Consider the following 21,413-nt stretch of genomic DNA (forward strand, 5'->3'; position numbering starts at 1 on the left):
GATTTCCACCCCATCATCATCCCCTGCCAGTATTCTTTATCACAGCACCATATTTCTTTCCCACACAGCACATATTTCCAGTTATTTTATTTAGTTGTTCCCTTGATTACACTAGATAGTGACCTCTATGAAGGCAGTGGCATGTCTGTCTTTTTCCCCCCATGTCCCCACCACCTAGCAAAATGCCTGGTTCTCAAAAGGCACTCAATAAATTTTTGTTGGATGAATATGCACACACAGACCTGCATACACACATATGTACTTATGGGAATAGTAGCTCATCGGCAGGGATGCGAACACCACACAATTCAGAAATGCAAAATTAGCCAGAGCCTACAGGTGAGGCAGGCATCTGGTTCTGTTAGTTAGTAGTGAAAGAAGTCAATAGATCTTGGTCCAAGTGCCTTTTCCTGCATGTCCAGACTTCATTCTCCACTTGGAGGTTCCTACCCTTGCTCTGCCCCTTTATATCACTGCTACCAATAAGTTTTCCATAAAGACATTTGCTTGAGGTTCCATTCATCAAGAAGCCTTGCTTTAAGTTGGTGGAGAAGGACCAACGTGGACTTCTAGTAGAGGGATGTCCTCCTATACTGGAGTGCCTTTGATAACTATTTCTGGATCTGTCATCCTTAAATTTTTCTAAACTCTGCTTGAAACTGCTTTACTTTCCTGGTTATATCATTTATTTGAACAACTAGTTTTCTGAGTCTGTTCTTTGCTGAGTGAAGTTGGATTCCCTGAATTTGTCCAAAAATTGCACTGTATTTCAATTCCAGTTCTGCCACTTCTAGCTATATATGACCTTACACAAGTCACTTTACCTTGTCCCTCCTTTTTAAAATGAAGATAGTTGCCCTAGCTGGTTTGGCTCAGTAGATAGAGTGCAGACTGAATGTCCTGGGTTCAATTCCAATCAAGGGTACGAACCTCGGTTGCAGGCTCAATCCCCGGTCCTGGGGGTGCATGCAGGAGGTGACCAGTTGATGTGCTTCTCTCACATTGATATTTCTTTTTCTCTGTCTCTCCCCCTCCCTTCCACTCTCTCTAAAAATCAATGGAAAATATCCTTGGGTGAGAATTAACAAAAATAAAAATAAAATGAAGATAGTCATTCTTGCCCCAGTGGTCTCTCAGGATTTGGGGAACATCAAAAGAGAAAGGTATTGCCTAGTAAACATCAAGTCTTGGTTTATCCTGGGGGGTGGGGAAGACTAATAAATATCAGGAAAGATAGAACTTAGTTCAGTTCCACTGACCTCCTCTGGAAGATGAATTTAAGGGTATGATGATGGGAACTGTTTGGGGTTTGCTTTACTTGTCAACAAGCCCTTTCATATTCATTAGCCTCTATGTTCAATGGCCCTGGCTGGCAGGTAGACATGATATTGTAATAGAAACACCTTACTCCTGTTGTATGTCTATATGATAATCTGGTATGTGCATATCCTATATAATAAAAAGCTAATATGCTAACTAGACCAAATATGCTAACCATCCCGACGACCTTCCGGACGAAGCCAGGGCTGCGAGGGGCTGTGAGGGCTGAGCCCCTTGCATGAATTTTGTGCATCGGGCCTCTAGTTTTGTTTTAAAAACCCCAAAGTGTTACACATACTTTGATGAATTATAAAATGAATCTCCAACAACTCCCCTTACTATCTGCCCCTTAGTTTACAGAAATTGAAGTTTCTGGCACATAAGCATCATAAGAATGACAAGCCCAGGCCAAATGAGGCACCATTAAAATTTTAAGAAGAAAAAGAGGAGAGAAAAGCTACCATTGAGCTCAAAAACACACCCTATTTTTTATTTTTGTTAATCCTCACCTGAGGATATTTTTCCATTGATTTTTAGGGAGAGTGGAAGAGAGAGAGAAAGATAGAGAGAAACATCGATGTGAGAGAAACACATCGATTGGTTGCCTCCTGCACAAGCCCTGACCAGGGCCCAGGCCAAGGAGGAGCCTGCAACCAAGGTACATGCCCTTGACCAGATCTAACCCAGGACCCTTTGGCCCGCAGGCCAACGCTCTATCCACTGAGCCAAACCGGCTAGGGCAACACACTCTATTTTTTAGTGGAATAACCATATGGGTCTACACATACCTTGTCACATGAACACTTTTTTTCTTGCAAACAATCTACTTTAGATGAGGTCATTAATGTATTTAAGCAGAAGTGTGTCAGTGCTTTGGGCATATGGTACTGGTCTACAATACTGGTGTGAATTGTCAGAAAAAAAGGCACTAGGTACATGTAAGGGTAAGTTACACTGTGGCAATGAGAGGACTTATAATCTTATAAAACTGCTTCCTTTGTGAATATGTGAGTAAGAAGGTGAGGGAGGCATGCTTCAGGTGTGGAGCTGATAATCTGCACCAGGATGTAGGGTGAGTTCAATTAGTGCCGCAGACATTGGCTGTGTTTTAGGTGTGTGTGCCTATAAGGGCCCAGAGCTTTGAACCAGGAAAAAGTTTGAATTTTCTGCAATACAAATTGAGGAGTTAGTTGGCCTTTGTCCTTGGACCAGGATAGTTTCAGGGAGGGAAGCTGCCAGGTGTGAGAGAAACATGAGGAAGTTTGAAGGTGACATAGTTGAGGAGGGAACATACAAATTGTGCAGGCCCTCCCTTGAAGGGGGTTGGAGCTCTGCCAAGAATTCTGCAGCTTTGACTGCAGTTCTCAGTAAGCCCATTTTTATGGTCTTTGGTTTTTTGGTAATTGGTTGTCTTTACCTCCAAGAAACAAAAATCCAGGAGTCTGTGGCCTGAAGGTCTCTGGTATTAAAGAATTATAAGAGTTTCTTTCTTTTCTGGTTTCCCTCTTAGAAATGCCAGTGTATCTATGTTCAAAGCTATTAATAAAAGCTAACCTTTATGGAGTAGTTACTATGTCCTGAACACCTTTACAGATGGGAAAACTGAGGAAAAAGAGCTTATGCAACTTGCCCAAGCTCCCATAACAGCAGGTGATAGAACCAGGATTTGAACCCAAGTAGTCTGTCTCCAGAGCCTATACTATAATTACCAAATTTGTTACCTCCTTCAAGAGAAAAAGTCTTACTAGTAGGTCCCGGCCTGAAGTTTTTGTTTGTTTGTTTTTTGGTGGGGTTTTTGTTTGTTTGAATTTATTTCAGAGAGGAAGGGAGAGGGAGACAGAAACATTAATAATGAGAGAGAATCATTGATTGGCTGCTTCCTGCATGATCCCTACTGGGGGCCCAGGCATATGTTCTGACCAGAAAGCGAACCATGATCTCCTGGTTCATAGGTAGACGTTCAACCTCTGAGCCACACTGGCAAGGCCCCTGCCTGAGTTTTAAAAGAACACAGTGTCGTCCTGGCCGGTTTGGCTCAGTGGATAGAGCGTCGGTCTGCGGACTGAAGGGTCCTGGGTTTGATTCCGGTCAAGAGCACATGCCCAGATTGCAGGCTTGATCCCCAGTAGGGGGCGTGCAGGAGGCAGCCGATCAATGATTCTCACTCATCATTGATGTTTCTATTTCTCTCTCCCTCTCCCTTCCTCTCTGAAATCAATAAAAATATATTAAAAAAATAAAAAAAGAACACAGTGTCCCCTGGGAATCAGATGGGTCTCTACCATGCTAATGAGAATAGAGAAAAGGGGGATTATTTTTACCATTACCCTAAGAAGTTATAATCATAGCAGATTTAAGAGTAAGATACCCTATGAGGATGGTAAAACTCGGAAGAATTGTGGGTTTTCTCCTTTGTTTTATTAAGGAAAGTGGTTTCCTTTTAAACATGTACTATCATCTTTCCATTCCTGATGAGGGAAGTGAAGCCCAGAGAGCAGAGGCAACTTATTCAAGGTCATACAGCTAAAAATTGGTCTCTGGACTCCAAACCCACTCTCTCCTCTATACTAATTTGCTTTGACTCCCCACTTAAGGATTTCCCTTCCTAGAACTACCTACAATGTAACTTTTGTTCAATTAAGTACTTAATTACATCAGAGTATATGTGCAATTTGTAAATCCCAAAGTAGTATATAAACATATTTAGGAATCTTCTCTGCTGTCCTATAAAAAACTTAGGCTTTCATTTGTAATACATATCAAACTCCCCAGCTTGATGGTGAATTCCCAAGGTTAAGAGCTATACCTCCTCTACCTGCTCTTCCTCCTGTCTCTTTCTGGCTCTGCCCCAACTAAATGCACAGTATAAACTTTCTGACAGGTTACTTGGTCCTGAGCTGCAGGAGAAAAATGAGTTGTCTGTTGCTACTTTCCTGAGATCCATGCTCTATGTCAGTTCAGAGGGGTAGCAACAGGCACTTGGTGTTACAACACTTCCAAGTGACTTAAATGTCAAAGGACCCAGGGATAGGGAGAAAAGGGTTAGGTCTGGCAGACAACTCAATGGGGCAAACAGGCAAAAAGCAATGGACACACAGACAAGCACGCAGGAAAGCAGTGCCCAAGGCAGTGCAGAGGTGGATACCTGGGGCCAGATGCACTTGGGTTTTTCTTTCAGCTTACCCTGTTAAGAGCCCACGGAAAGCATAGTGAGCAGGGTCCAAGTATAGTGAAGTGAGATGGAAGGGTAAGAGGGAAGGGCGCCCCAAACCTCTGACTGCCTTCTTTTCTAATAAGAGCCATATCTTGAGAGCCAGATCTTGATCCTTCCATAGTGGGACCCCACAGGAACCCAACCCAAGCCACAGACCAGTAATCAAGATGATTATATTTAGTCACCCAAGTCAGCCCATTTCTAACCCAAGTCCAAGCCCTGAGTGTCCCTCATGCCAACCAGCATGGAAGTCTCCCTCACAATATCTCATGCTAAGGTCCCAAGTTGCAAGGGGCTCCCTAACTACTTTCAAGTTCAAAGCCCTCAGCTCCCGGCTAGTCCTGCCAAGGATGCATTTCTAGGATGGCTCTCAGATGCAAGCATTATAATGAGGAAGTAAAGAAGGACATCAAGAACCTCATGGGTAGGAAAAGGGAGCCAATTGGAGCCCATGAGAGGGCTTAGCAGTGCCAGACTCACCTGCACATCCGGACATGGCCTCTTAATTGGGGGGGACTGACTGAGAGAGTCACCTGTTCCCAGCTCTGTCCTCCTCAGGTGCTTGACCACAATGCAGCATCTCACGGGGAAACCCCTGGAGAAAAGAAAAGCCTGAAGTGGTAGGATGGTAGGCTCAAAAGAGAATTTGGTAGGGCCCACCCAGGTCCATCAGGGTAGGAGAGACAAAGGAAACATGGCACTGGGGAAAATCCAAATTGACCAAAGTAATAGCCAACTGGCCAAACACACTTACTTCTCCCGACACTTCTCCAGGGCCTCATCAGCCAGTTCCTTCAGTTTCACAAGTTTTTCCCCCCTGTAGAAGGCATCTTTGGGGAGCAACAGACATTTCAGGTCTTAGGAAGGCACCATACTTCTCACCCCTTATCCATAGTGAGCACAATGTTCACAGAGTCCTTCCTGAGTTGCCTCTTAACTCTGGTTCTTCCAGCTGATTTGAGCTGACAGAGGGTTGGCTGAGGTAGAACCAGGAGCTAAAGAGTAGGCAGTCCCTACCCTCTACATCAAGCATGTCAAACTTGCTGCCTGTGGGCCGCATGCGGCCCACAACGAATATTTTTGTGGCCCAGCCAATATAATGGTATGTAAGAAACATTTTAATAAAAATTTCATAACAATTTTTACAATATCCTGTTGTACATAATTATTAATAACGAACTACAATGTTCGCTAATGACTGATTACTATAATCATATTGTATTCATTTCCCTTACGTGCCTTACACGCAGGCGCACCATTTCTCTCTACTAATACTAGCAGCGAATATTTTAGCAACTAATTGCCACATCATTAGTCTCTGACTGACTTGTTTGGTGTGCGCAACAGGAAATATTTTGCTTTGGGAGAACAAGAAAAATAGGTTTATTTGTGTTATGCTTATTAATTTGTGCAGTTATTCAATGTCTGGTAGTTAATGTTCAAGAAAAAAATATTAATTTTTATTAAAATGTTCTATTATTTTATGTTAACGATTACTCATTTATTTCAGCCCTTTGAATTCAGCATGTCTCTATCGAAATAAACCTGAGTTTCTATGAAAATTGAAGCTTTTATTTTTTTTGTGGCCCACATAAACTTAAACCTTGTTTATTTGGCCTGTGTTAGCCTTTGAGTTTGACATGCTTGCTCTACATTGAGCAGTCCAAAGCTCAACTAGCTGATTGGAACAAAGACTTGGGGTACAGAGCTTCTGGAGAAGGGGTGAAAATTAGTCACCTGCAGTGATGAGAAGGCTGCAACTGGCATCCAGGATCCGCTCACACAGAGACTCTGCAGAAAAGCCTGCAAACTAGGGAAGGGAAGAAAGACTGAGGGAAAGGGGGACCCAGGGATAAGTGAACAAGGAAAGGAGTCATGCATAAAACCTTTAGAGTCTCTAAGTCAGGATCCTAGAAGAAACTGGATAACTGATATGGAAACTATAACAAAAACATTTTAAACTCCTTAGTCCGGTTCTTAAGATCCTCCATCATCCAGGCCCACCCTACTTCTCCAGAGTCCCATCCCCAACCAGCCCCCCTTTCCAGCACAAATTCCTACCACAATGGAGTGGAGAGCCCCAAGGCGAGCACATGCCAGCATTGCTACCACAAGCTTTGGTATCATGGGCATGTAGATGGCCACTCGGTCACCCTTCCGAATGCCTGCAGGAAAAGGACACAGACCATGGACCATGGATCTTTCTTGCTGCTACTCGCTCCCTCTCATCCAGCTACCACTACCACCACCACCCCAGATCACCTCTTCTATTCCCATTACCTGATTCCTCCCATCCTTATCTACTTCCCCCAAGTCCTCAGATACCCCAAGGCCAGACCCTCCAGTCCCTTCCCCTGACCTTCCCACTCACCCTGTTTTCGGAGAACATTGCTGAACTGGCACACTTGGACCAGAAGTTCATGATATGTGATTTGGGTAGTCTCCTCTGGCTCATTGCCCTCCCTGAGATAAATCAGAAAGAACCAGTCATTAGGGAGTATAATCTCTTCCGCAAACAAAAAATAGGAATGTAAAATCCATTCAGTAACACCAAGGCCTGTGAATGTCCTGTGAGGGTGAGCCATCTATAATTTTACCTTAAACTGACTGGTCAGATACTTTGCCCTTTCAAAGTATACTTTATGCACAAGCTGTGTCATTGGAAAAATGTATTGTTAATCTCTCAGCCTCATTTAGGTTGATAAAATGAGATGATGGTCCTTTATCTTCTATCCTAGGGATGTATTAAGGAGAAATTATATCACAGATGTAAAGTGGGGTCTCCAGATCACTTGCACCCAAGTCACCTAGGGAAATGTGTTAAAATGTAGATTCCTGAGTCCCTACTAAAACCTAATGAATCAGAATCACAGGATTCAAAAATCTACTTCTTTATTACAAGCTGTTATAAAGAATCACTAGGTGATTGTGATATAAATTTAAAGTTTGAGAATCACCAGTCTCTATCAGCTGATTTCTGTCCTCCTCAGCCTCGCCTCCCAGTCCTCCCTAGGCTTCACCTGGTTTTCTTTGATAGTCCTTCATTTGTTCATTTGCTTATTCAATAACTACTACGTACTATATACATGTATAGAAATAAGGCACTGATAAACAAGAGAAGCAAGATCCCTGACAACATGGAGCTTATATTCCAATGATAGTGGAAGAAATACACAAGTAACAAATACAACCAAGATAATTTCAGATTATGATAACCATTACTTGAGAAGAAATACTTTTTTTAAAGACATTTTAAGGAACTTTCATGATTATATGTGAATATTTAGCTATAAGAATATTCCTCCTCAGTGGTTTTTCTTTTTCAATTTTATTTTTTGAGTAAGTAATAAATACAAATGTTACTGCATAAAAAGATATGTGATGAGAAATTCCCACCCCCCACCCCCAATCACCCTGCCTACTAGCAACCACTGTTACCCTATGTTGTATAAGTTTCCAGAAATAGTCAAGGCCACTCCTTGTAAGATGGAAGGTATAGATAGGGAAAGTGAATTAATGTGGAGTGATCAAGATAATCACTTTGGAAAAAGTCTACACTTTTAGCATCTTTCATAAAGTCCTTGGGATATCACTGAAGATGGAAATTTTAAAAGTTTAAAAAACTGAATTTTAATGCTGTTCAAAAGAAAAGTAAGTACCCTATAGATCCCAACTAAGCACAGTGTGGGTAGACGTGGGAAAGAGCTGCTATAACCACAGGACAGGCCTATCAGACAAGCATAAATACATGTATTTATGTTTATATATAGTCACTGTTTTCTATACAATGATAGCATACAGTACACACTATTCTGTGTCTTATTTTTATGAGTATACTATAAATCCAATAAATCTTAAGTATAGAGCTCAATAATCTTACTTTTTAAAAAACTTAATATACATTGATATCATTCTCCATCAAGACTTATTGTGCTGTTTAATTTTCTTTGTCATCTGCATAATATTCTACTGTTTGTATGTACCATAATTTATTTAACAAATAAATGCTTCAATTAATATCTTTATTCATGTGTTATTTTATTCACTTGCAAATATATCTGTAGGGTGAATTACTAGAAGTAAAATTGTTGGGTCAAAGGATATGTGCATTTTAAATATTGATAAACAGTAGAGGATGATACTCTAAATAAGATGGTCAAGGAAGGCCTCTCCCTGGGGAGGTGATATTTGAGCTAAGACCTAAGTAATGAGAAGTAGGCAACTATGTGAATTCTTGGGAAGAGTACCCCAGGCAGAGAGAACATTGAAATTTGGAAAGGCACTGAGGTGGTAAAGAGCTTGGCCATTTCAAAGAACAGAAAGGAAGCCAGTTTAGCTTAAGTATAGGGAACAAGGAGGGTAAGAATGAGAAGTAGACAGCACCAGATCATGTAGGGCCTTGTAGGCAATGGTAAGAAGTTTTAATTTTATTCTAAGTGGATTTCTCTTGGCTTCCCTTAAACACACACAAAGGCCCACCTCCACACTTTTGATCATACCATTGTCCCTGCTCAGAATACCTTCCCTCCTCCTTCAGGCACCAGCACTGCATAGCTCTCCCTAAATACTACACTACCCAGAGTACTTATGAAGATGGTAACTGAAACCTAGAAAGAGGTAATAGCTTGGCTAAGGTCACACAATCATAAACGGCAGAGCCAAGAATAGATCCTCAGGTCTTCTGATTTCAAGTCCAGACCCTTTCCCCTCACAGTGTAAAAGACAGGGGCTAGCAAAGAAGCCAGGCCTTTGGAGGTTACACAGAAGATTATCAGCCTCTTTCCACTTCCTGGCTTACTGAGTAAGTTACTATGCTTTCCTTGGCTTAGCCCCCCTAGGGCCGGGAGGAGCCAGGCAGAGAGAGCTTTCTAATGTGGGAAGAAACAAGGAGAGAAGAAGCTGGCAAATGGCCCTGAATGCCAAAGGCAAAAAAGCCATTTCCTTAACTGGCCCACTGACGTGCCATAGGAACTTCAGAACATCTCCAGTTAAGGCTAAATATAGAACATACCACATACCCATGCACATATGTTTCCACATGCATACCAATATACCAGCTCACCTGTGTACACTGAAATGCATAATATTACATATAACATACAAAATATTATAGGCATAAAATCTGCCCATTTACATACATAGGCACAAATAAGCATAAATATATGGATCCAGGAGTCAAACATGGGTCCTCTGCAAGTACACGTACCACATTTATACACCCACCTATGTGCACAGCTTGCCCCTCCAGAAACTATCTATCAAATCATTGTTTTATTTTTTTCATGAAACTTCCCATTATTTGAAATTATCTCATGTATTTTATTTACTTGAATATTATCTGTGTCTTTCACTAGAATATAAACTCCATTACAACAGAGACATTGTCTGTCTTGTTCATTGCTAACCCCTAGCACCTAAAATAGAGCCTGGTACATAGAAAGTACACAGGAATAGATAAGCACAAACCTATACAAGAATAGCTTATTTGAGCCCATTTCTAATCACACACACACACACACACACACACACACACACACACACACACACCACAGTGTACATTTGTCTCCCTGGCTCTGGGCACAAGTTATACATTATTAATATAGGCACCTTACTCCTTCCAGTGTCTTCTTTCTCTGACATACATACCGGGCTGGGCCCCCTGGCTGTTTGGGAGGGGGAGGGTACACAGTACTGGCATACTGCAATACCTCAAGCCCTCTAGAATGTTAGAATTTTTCAAAGAATATCCAATTTAGTCTCCTAGCTCGAAAGAGATCCAAGAGGCCACTTTTTGTGCTTAAGGTCACATGGTAGACTGAGGCAGAATAGGTACCAGGACTCAGGGTCCAGTCCTCTTTCCTCTACATTGGGAGTTGCAAACTCAAAAATCAACAGGATCCAGGCAGGTAACATAAATGAGTGAAGTGGACCATATAAAAGAAAAATTTTGATAGCAACAAGAAATAGTTAACTTTCCTTTTCATTCTTTCTTTCATTCATTTTTTTAAAAGAATAATTTATTGATTTTTAGAGAGGAAGGGAGAAGAGAGAAACATTGGCTGCCTCCTGCACTCCCCCTACTGGAGATTGAGTCTGCAACCGGGGCATATGCCCTGACTGGGAATGGATTGATGCCCAACGAACTGAGCCACACCTGCCAGGGCTCCTCTTAACTCTTCTATAGGAAAACAGCAGTGCATGTGCAATGACACCGTCTAAATTTTTTGAGAGGAGCGGGGAAGGAAGGGGCGGGGACTGGAAAACTGGAGAATACTAGTACATGCTCTGGGAAAAGGAGACATCTAAGTACATAAACTTAGTTCCTATTAACTTTTGCACTTCAGGAATAAAAGCTCAAATTTGCCTTTTTTTTTTTTTCAGTTTTTAAGAGGCCTGGAATCTATTTCTGAATTTTTAAGTGTTGACAACTAAATTTTAAAGGTTTAAAACACTGTGATCAAACAAAACTATTAATAAGATTTAGCTGATGGGCTACCAGTTGGGAACCCTTGCTGTAGACCAAACTAACTTCCCCTTTACCTGGAGGCTATACGATATGGGACAATCCAAGGTATACAGTCATCTCATCTTCATCCTCCAGGGAGCTTTCTCTACCTAACTTACCCTTACACTCTCCAAATGTATTGTAATCCATATTAATTCAAAATATATTTAGAATTAGGACTACTTCTCTTCATAAATATTTCTACCATCCTAGACCAAACTCACCATTAGGTAAGTCAGATCATGTCACTCATCTACTCAAAATGCTCAGATATCTTCCCATACCATTGTGAGTAAAAGTAAAACTCCTAACAATTGCCAACTAGTTCCTATATGATCTAAACTAGTGGTTGCCAACCTTTTGGACCTCTCAGACCACCAGTGGTCCGCGGACCACCAGTTGGCGACCGCTGATCTAGATCCTCATTACTTCTCTGTCCTCATATATACTCCTATTCTCTCTTCCTCTCCCTGTCAATCTGCTCCAGCCACATGGCCTCCTGTTTGGCAAAAACACCAAGCACACTTAACCTCAGAACTTTTGCCCTCTATTTGGAGCATTCTTCCCCCAGATAGCCACATGATTTATTCCCTATATTTGAGTTATTGCTCAAATGTTGACTTCTCAGTGGGTCATCCTTGAACACTTCATATGAAAAGTATTCCTTGTCCCGCCTCTCACAAGCCCCAGATGTTCCAAATTAACATGTTTCATGAAGCCTTCCCTATTTTCTCTTTTTCTGCACCCACCCCAAAGCTGATACAGTTCTTTCTTCTTCCCAAGGCCCTTTATCTCACTTTCCTTGTGACCTATCAGTTCTACCTTGTATTACATTTATTGAGGCTTTATCTTTCCCATTATACACTGGGCTCTCCCGGAGTAGGGATCATCATGTCTTCTTATACTCTGTCTCCTCCAAGTGCAGTTTGCACAATAAGTACTTAAGGTTCATGGTCAAATAATTGGAAACTGATAATTTATTAATGACAGGGAAGATTAGGGCTCCCCCTCTCTATATGAGAGGGATAGTCATTGGATTGGAAATTTTAGTTCCCTAGACTAACAGAAAAGTAAAGCACAGGATAGGAGGAAAGAGTCAAGGAAAAAATATGCAGAGAAAACAGTTCTTCACAGAAGCTTCGGAGGGCAGTATCTAACCTGGTAAGATACACCTTTCAGAGGAGAAACACCCAGATGAGAAGAGGAGTCAAACTTGTTATGAAAGAAACACTGGACTGAGCTGTTTAGCATGAAGAAGAGAGGATATTGAGAAACATAACAAGTCTCAAATATCTCACCCTATTTCAAGCCATCCTCATCTTTTGCCTAGATAATCACAATGCCCAAACTGGTCTCCCACTTCACTCTTACCCCCTTTCCAATCCATATATCAACCAGAATGATTTATATAAAAAAAAAATAAAACAAACTACATCACCTCCTGCTTAAAACCCTTTATGGCTTCCATTACATGTCAAAAAATCCAAACTTTTACTATGCCTTGTACCCTCTCCAATTCATCTCCTGTCATTGTTCTATTCTGCTTAATAGGCTCCAAACATATTAGTCTTCCTATTGACAGAACACGTCATGTTCTTTTACTAGCTTTCCCCAACTCTTTGAATGGTTTGCTCTATCTCATGTTTCAGATCTCAGTTTAAATGTCACCTCCCTTTTTTTGTTTGTTTTTGTTTTTAGTTTTTTATTTTATTTTAATGTTTAAAGTACTACAAATAGAAGTACATATGTCTCCTTTTTTCCCCCATTGACCTTCCTAATGAGGCTTTCCCCAACCACCCTAAGGGCATCTGCCTTTCCTGTTATTCTTCATCACAAACCTCTGTTTATTTTTACTTTGGTTAAGTCTCACCTGTGGATATTTTTTCCATTGCTTTTGAGAGAGAGTGGAAGGGAGGGAGTGGGGAGAGAAACATCAATGTGAGAGAGACACCTGGACTGGTTACCTCTCACATACACCCAAACCCCGGCTAGGAAGCAAACCTGAAACCCAGGTCTGTGCGATTGACCTAAAACCAACCCTAACCCTGCAGTGCATGGGCTGATGCTCTAACCACTGAGAAACGCCAGCCAGGACACCCTATTTTTTTTTTTTTATAGAATTTTTCTTAAGCTATAATTTTTTTTTTATTTACTTTCTTTTTTTTTTTTTCTAATTGTTTGTCTCCCCTACTAGACAGTAAGCTTTCTAAAGGCAGAGACCAAGTTGGTCTTGTTTACTGCTGAATGCCTAGTGCAGTGTGGCTCTTCCACAAAATACCATGTGTGGGCACGCACGTACAGTGCGACTGAAACTTCGTGGCCCACGCGCAGAAGTCGGTATTTTGTGGAAGAACCACACTCAAGGGGCCAAAGAGCCGCATGTGGCTCGCGAGCCGCAGTTTGCCAACCACTGGCCTAGTGCATTGCAAAGAACCTTGTATGCTCTAGTATATATAGTAGAAGTTCAATAAATATTTGCTGAATGAACCTGAAGGATTAATATGGGAAAGACGCAAACTAGTGTTACATAGCTATAAATGGAAGAGCTAAGTCAAATTGGAGAGTTCAATATAAGGAAAGCCTTTCTAACTGTCAGAGCAGTCCAATGATGGAAGATACTCCTTCAGGAGCTCACTAACTCTGGAGATACCATGTAGAATCTGGGATTTGCAGGAATACTAAAGAACAGACTTCATGATGTGGTTGGGATCAAGTAAGACCAGTGTGTATCAACTTGTGGTCAGACAGTGTTAATAACACAAATTTCAAGGCCCACCTCCACATAGCTGCAGAACAGGATACCTACTAGATCAGCGGTTCTCAACCTGTGGGTCACGACCCAACTTAGAGATTCTTTGATTGTGTAAAATTAAGAAATAATGTGTTCTATGATCCATAAATCACTGAACAAATGTGAGGCACTCAGATGTAAGTACACCCCCAAGTCACTTTCCCTTTCACAAAGGGAGCAAGGAGTGGGAACAACATAACTTGAACAATTAGCAGCCTAATGTTCCCTCTGGGCACTCCTGTCAGTAGCCAGGAGAGGAGGGGGAAGGGCTGGAGGAAGAGGTGGGAGGAAGCACACTCCAAAGATTTAGAATGCCAGAGGAGGATGGCTGTGCTTTTGATGTCCACCATCCTTATTTACAGATGAGAAACCTAATGCACAGAGGGAAGTAATGGCTTGGAGGTTACTTAGCAGCATTATTCTGAAGCAGTGCTATCCAAAATGGTAGCCACAAGGCACATATAGCTATTGAACACTTGAAATGTAACAGAGGAACTCCATTTTTAATTTTACTTAATTTTAATTATTTTAAATATTAAAAGTATCCTGTGGCTAGTTCTAGACTCTAGATATCTCTAGTTCACGGCATTCTACTTCTAAATGACATGGGAGAAAAGGAAGAAGCCCCTGGATCTGAGGTTCAGGCTATAGGACTTCTGCTTTGCAATGTGGGCTATTACTGTACCCTGTCCTTCTGCCAGCTATTTTCAGGCCTTGATCCAGGGACTTTGTGCCTGTTACCCTTGGCCAAGGTGGTTTTGGTGCCAGTTGGATTCTGTACCTATTCTCTGTTGAGAAGGCAGACCTGGGCTAGTACAGAAGGGAAATCATACACTTTTCCCACTGCATTCATACCTATTCCAGGAGGGAAATCATACATATTCATTCCTACCATCATATGCCCCTTGCTAGCCTTACCCAAAACAAGTGAATAAAGGCAACCCTCTCAGATCCTTTATTATCATGGCATTTGGAATGCTGCCTAAAACAGAATATGCCGGGAGCAGAAAAAGAAAGTGGGAAGAAAGCCAGGGATACCATTTTACATGTAATCAGGTCTTTCAAGTATAGCAGACACACTAAAAAATATTCATTACAATGGTTCTTTGGTTATTTAGATAGGTAGTATAGTTTAAATCATTGTTTTCTAGCTAGTATATTCTATTCCTGTGGGTACATGAGCTGGAAAAGTTTTAAGAGAATAAGTGTTCAGATTCCCAATATCCATATGTAATCTTTCCTAACATTGATCTGAGTTGGGCCTCCTTTCCCACTTTCTCTTTCACAAATACCCTTCTCCCAGTTTATAAAAAAATCTCTCTCCCTCCCTCCCCCTTCTTCCCTCTCTCTCTCTCTTCCCAATCCTTATTATTTCTGTACAATGCTGAGGTTACTAAATAAATAAATAAATAAATAAATAAATAAATAAATAAACCTCCAAAGTGCCAAACAAAGGAACAATTTGAGAATGTATAACTGGACAGAGAAAGCCCCAAGAAGGCAAATCATAGAGCTTCTGTAAGAAATCAGTATTGAAAGGAGTAACATCTTAATTCATTCAGGTGACATACTCATGACAAGACAACTTGCCTTATATTAGAATTATAATTCAGAAGTTAAATAGTATTCACAGGGTCATATATTAACATACTTATTTTAACTGAGAAATAAGTTAGGTATTTTCTAACAGAAAGTAAATCTGATTTGGTTGATTATATTGACAGTGAGAACTGCTATGCAAATTAGGTTATATGGTGGAAATTTTCTATAAATTATGAGCTAAACTTGCAATTCCAAGGTTTTGAAAAAGATATATAAAATATATATATGTATACAATATAAAACACATTGCACATTGCAATTATTTAACATTATGATAAAACTAGAGGCCTGGTGCATGACATTCATGCACTGGAGGGGAGATCCCTCAGCCCGGGACCCCTCGGGGGATGTCCGCCTGCTGGCTTAGGCCTGCTCCTCCAGCAGGCAGATATCCCCCAAGGGGTCCTTAGCACTGCCTCGAGGTGAGAGAAGCTCCCACCACTGCCACTATGCTTGCCAGCCCTGAGCCCGGCTTCTAGCTGAGTGGTGCTTCCCCTGTGGGAGCGCACTGATCACCAGGGGGCAGCTTCTGCATTGAGCATCTGCCCCCTGGTGGTCAGTGTGCATCATAGTGACTGGTTGTTCCCCCGTTCAGTCGATTTGCATATTAGCCTTTTATTATATAGGATGCTTAAGTATAAACTTTAAAATGTGTGAAGTTACATAATTTTTCAAAATTCTTTTAAGTGTACAATTTTTAAAGTTTAAGGCTATTGAGCTAAATAATATTTCAAATATTATTGTCACCACATCGCTGTCTACCACATCAGAAGCATCTGAGGAGGTTAAAAAAATACAACACGAAAGTCTTATCATTTGGCGATTCTGATTCAATAGGCTGAGAAAGGTCTAGGAATCTGGATTATTAAGAAGATCTTTAGGCCCTAGCCAGTTTGGCTCAGTGGATAGAGCATTGGCCTGCGGACTGAGGGGTCCTGGGTTCGATTCTGCTCAAGGGCACATGCCTGGGTTGCGGGCTCAATCCCCAGTAGGGGGTGTGCTGGAGGCAGCCAATCTATGATTCATTCTCATCATTGATGTTTTTATCCCTCTCTCTCCCTCTCCCTTCCTCTCTGAACCCTCCCTCTCTCTCTCTCTCTCTCTCCATATATATTTTTTTGTTTGTTTGTTTGTTTGTTTTTAAAGAAGATATTCAGGTAATTATTTGGAGTCACCAGACCTAGACTTATTGTTGACCCCTAATTCAATGGTGAATTTGCATGAAATTTCCTCTCTCTTTTTAAAAAAATATATTTTATTGATTTTTTACAGAGAGGAAGGGAGAGGGATAGAGAGTTAGAAACGTCAATGAGAGAGAAGCATCGATCAGCTGCCTCCTGCACACCCCCTACTGGGGATGTGCCCGCAACCAAGGTACATGCCCTTGACCGGAATCGAACCTGGGACCCTTCAGTCTGCAGGCCGACGCTCTATCCAGTGAGCCAAACCAGCCAGGGCTCCTCTCTCTTTTTGTAAAAAAATATATTTTTTATTGATTTCAGAGAGGAAGGGAGAAGAAGAGAGAGAGAAACATCAATGATGAGAGGGAATCATTGTCTGACTGCCTCCTACACATTGGACCGAGCCCACAACCCAGGCATGTGCCCTTGACCGGAATCGAACCTGGGACCCTTGGGTTCACAGGCTAGCACTCTATCCACTGAGCCAAATCGGTTAGGGCTCCCCTCTCTTTGAGCCTCAGTTTCCTTCTCTGTCAAATATAAGATGAAAGGGGGGAGTCAGGAGGAAGGGGAAAGTTGGTGTTAGACCAGATAATATCGAATGTATCTTAAGACTCCCTGATTATCATTTCTCCCTTTCAAAGACAGGAGAATGGACCCTAAAAGTCAGTTTCAAGGAAGAAAGGTTTTACAAATAAGGATTAAAAAAAAAAAAAAGAACAAACTTAGCTGAGGTATAGACCAAATAAAAGTAATGAAACCCAACATGCCTGTCTCACATGGGTTTGTGTAGATCAAATAAAAATCCTGCGAATTCCTTACATGAGAAATGCTGTAGAGAATATTCCCTCACATGATCCTCACAGCTACTTGAAAAGCAGGTATTATTATCCCCATTTTAAAGATATAAGAAATCCAGAAGGAGTGGTTTGCAAAAGCCACACAGACACAGGATGGTTATGGACAAATCTGTAACCAAGCCCCACGTTTCTGATACCCAGGGTAGTGTTTGTTCCACTGTGCCAATTTGGAGTGTATTTAAATAAACATGGAGAAGGCTGTGTACTAAGAATCTCCAGGAGCACTGTGAGAAGCAGAGAAGACTGCCATCCACTTTGAGCTTTAGCCTATGGTCAATATTTTGAGAACTTCCTGAAAGACTCAAAAATTCAGCCCTACCGGTTCGGCTCAATGGATAGGGCATTGGGCTGCGAACTGAAGGGTCCCAGGTTTGATTCTGGTCAAGGGCACATACCCATCGTCATTGACATTTCCATCTCTCTCTCCCTCTCCCTTCCTCTCTGAAATTAATAAAAAAAATATTTTAAAAAATATATTTTATTGATTTTTTACAGAGAGGAAGGGAGAGGGATAGAGAGTTAGAAACTTCGATGAGAGAGAAACATCTATCAGCTGCCTCCTGCACACTCCTTACTGGGGATGTGCCCGCAACCAAGGTACATGCCCTTGACCGGAATCGAACCTGGGACCCTTGAGTCCGCAGGCTGATGCTCTATCCACTGAGGCAAACCGGTTAGGGCTAAAAAAATATTTTTTAAAAATTCAGGCAAGGAAGCTTGCAGATGTCTACTTTCATAGTCCTTGGCAGAGCTAGGAACACTTAGTCATCCATTTGCTCCTATAGACTTGACCCCACTCCCCTGAAATAAGGAAAAATACAATATCCCTAACATTTTCTTCCTAAGTAAAATTCCAGCTCATAGGCAAAAATCTTGCTCCACCAGATTGTGAGCTTCATAAGGACAAGCACCAAATTTTCCTTGCATATTGCTATATGCGTGGCACATAAATATAAAATTAATTTTTTCTAAACCTGCTACTGGAGCATGGCTATCTATAAGTTGGACCCTTACCTAACAGAACAAAAGTTTCACAATATTGGACTTGGCAATGATTTATTGGATATGATACCAATGACAGAAACAATAAAAGAAAAAAATAGATAAATTGGACTTCATGAAAATTTAAAATGTATACATCAAAAGACACTATCTACAAAGTAAAAAGGCAACCCTCAAATGGGAGAAGATATTTGAAAATCATATATCTCATAGGGATTACTATCCAGAATATATGAAGAATTTCTAAAACTGAACAAAAACAATAACAAAGCAACCAATTCAGCCCAGCCAATATTGCTCAGTGGTTGAACCAGGAGGTCACGGTTTGATTCCCAGTCAGGACACATGCCCAGGTTGTAGGCTCAATCCCCAGTGTGGGGTGTGTAGGAGGCAACAACTAACCCAATTCAAATGGCCAAAGGACTTAAATAGTAATTTCCCTGAAGATATAGGAATGGTCAATAAGCAGATGAAAAGATGTTCAACATTACTACTCACTGGGGAATTTCTTTTTCTTTTTCTCATTGGGGAATTTCAAATCGAGTTATATCACCTTACACATATTAGGATGATTACTATAAAAACAAAATACAGAAAATAACAAATGTTGGTGAAAATGTGAAGAAATTGGAACTCTTGTTGGTTAGGTACAGTTGCTGTGGAAAACAGTATGGAGATTCCTCAAAAAAATTAAAAATATAATTACCACATGATCCAATAATCCCACTTCTGGGTATATACTCAAAAGAATTGAAAGCAAAGTCTCAAAGAGATATTTGTACACTCGAGTTCATAGCAGTATTATTCACAATGGCTAAAACATGGAAGCAACCCAAGTGTCCACCAACCAATGAATGGATAAGGAAAACATGGTATGGACATACAATGGAATATTACTCAGCCTTAAAAAGGAAGGAAATTCTGATACATTTTACAACATGGATGAACCTTGAGGACATCAGGCTAAGCAAAATAAGCCAGTCACAAAAAATACAAATAGTGTTTGATTCCACTTATGTGAGGTACTTAGAGCAGTTAAAATCATAGAGACAGGAAGCAGATTGGTAGGTCCCTGGGGCTGGGAGGACAAGAGAATGGGGAGTTATCCTATCTAATAATAGACAAGCATGGTAATTGACCATACCTTTGCTATGCCTCCCATTGGCTAATCAGCGTGATATGCAAATTAATCACCAACAAAGATGGCGGCTAATTTGCATACTGCAGACAGGGCGGGACAGCGCCATCCTGCCTGCCTTGCTGCCATCCGGGCCTGCTATCTGCGCCCGGGGCAGCAGGCGTCTGTGTGCAACCCGACCCAGGGCAGCCAGGCAGTGCAGCAGTGATTGGCCAGCCCGCCCGGCCTCCATCTGGGCATCCCATCTGTGACCTGACCTGGGGCGGCCGGGCTGGGCAGCAGTGATTGGTTGGCCCACCTGGCCACCGTCCAGGCGTCCCGTGTGCGACCTGACCCGGGCTGGTGCCCCAACCCCTGGATCGGCCCTACCGTGTGTGCGACACAGGGAGGTGGGGCAGGCACCGAGGTATCAGGCCTGCCATCTGCCACCCAGGGAGTGGGCCTAAGCCAGCAGGTCGTTATCTCCCGAAGGGTCCCAGACTGTGAGGGCACAAGGGGCTGAGGGACACCCCTCCATCCCCCTTCCCCGCCAGTGCACAAATTTTTGTGCACCGGGCCTCTAGTTGTTTAATAAGTATAGTATTCAGATTTACAAAATGAAAAGAGTTCTGAAGATGGACAGTGGTGATGGCTGCACAACAATGTGAATATATTTAATACCAGTGAACTGTATACTTAAAAATGTTAAGATGGCAAATTTTATGTTATTTATATTTTAACACAAAAAAGAAGAAAAAGTTAACAACAACAAACTGCTGCTAACAGCGGTTCTCAACCTGTGGGTCGCCAACCTGTGTGTCGCGACCCCTTTGGGGGTCGAACGACCCTTTCACAGGGGTCGCCTAAGACCATCGGAAAACACATATATAAGTACATATTGTTTTTGTGATTAATCACTATGCTTTAATTATGTTCAATTTGTAACAATGAAAATACATCCTGCATATCAGATATTTACATTACGATTCATAACAGTAGCAAAATTACAGTTATGAAGTAGCAACGAAAATAATTTTATGGTTGGGGGTCACCACAACATGAGGAACTGTATTAAAGGGTCGCGGCATTAGGAAGGTTGAGAACCACTGTGCTAGAAGCTAGTGGATTGTCTATGGAGCATGGCTAGCCATACAAATAAAATTAGGTTACTGTCAGTTTGGGATGTCACATTTGGATTCTCTGACTTAAAATACATAAGACAGTTATCCTCAAGAGAAGCTGAAACTAAAGTTCAACAAGAGGTCCGTGTTACTATTCATTCTGATAAATTTCCATGTATGAAAACATCATAGTAAAAAAGAAACAAACACTGGTTTCAAAAACGAGCTTCAGTCAAAAATCATACTCAGAAGTGCAGGTGTTGATATACTATAAAAAAGTTTCCTGCAAGCTGGGCTGGCATGGCTCAGGGGTTGAACGTCGACCCATGAACCAGGAGGTCACTGTTGGATTCCAGTCAGGGCACATGCCTGGGTTGCAGGGCCAATCCCTAGTGTGGGGCATGCAGGAGGCAGCCGATCAATGATTCTCTCTCATCAATGATGTTTTTCTCTCTCTCTCTTCCTCTCTCTTCCTCTCTGAAATCAAGTAAATATAAATATAATGAAATATATATAATCAAATATAGATATAGATATAGATTATATATCTACACTAATAAAAGAGAAACATGGTAATTGGCGTACGACCGCTACCCTTCCCATTGGCTAATCAGGGAGATATGCAAATTAACTGTCAGCCAAGATGGCGGCCGGCAGCCAGGCAGCTGATGCGAAACATGAGGCTTGCTTCCTTCAGTGA

The 21,413-nt window shown here is 41.5% G+C and overlaps 1 protein-coding gene across 3 annotated transcripts in view; it reads right to left on the minus strand.

Annotated features, from left to right (window-relative positions):
* The window catches only part of ACSS2 (acyl-CoA synthetase short-chain family member 2), a 61,952-nt gene that overhangs the window by 7,899 nt on the left and 32,640 nt on the right, over positions 1–21,413 (minus strand). For 2 of the 3 annotated variants that reach the window (XM_005879779.2, XM_014550690.1), the window contains exons 3-7: positions 6,906–6,997; positions 6,596–6,699; positions 6,272–6,344; positions 5,289–5,364; positions 5,015–5,129 (exon numbers count right to left, since the gene is read on the minus strand). In XM_005879779.2, coding sequence (XP_005879841.1) covers positions 5,015–5,129; positions 5,289–5,364; positions 6,272–6,344; positions 6,596–6,699; positions 6,906–6,997 — 460 coding nt within the window. Of the gene's footprint in view, positions 1–4,465; positions 4,505–5,014; positions 5,130–5,288; positions 5,365–6,271; positions 6,345–6,595; positions 6,700–6,905; positions 6,998–21,413 lie in introns of all 3 variants that reach the window. The other variant, XM_014550691.1, reaches the window with a different exon arrangement.

Source organism: Myotis brandtii, unplaced genomic scaffold (genome assembly GCF_000412655.1).
Source record: "Myotis brandtii unplaced genomic scaffold, ASM41265v1 scaffold61, whole genome shotgun sequence".
NCBI lineage: Eukaryota > Metazoa > Chordata > Mammalia > Chiroptera > Vespertilionidae > Myotis > Myotis brandtii.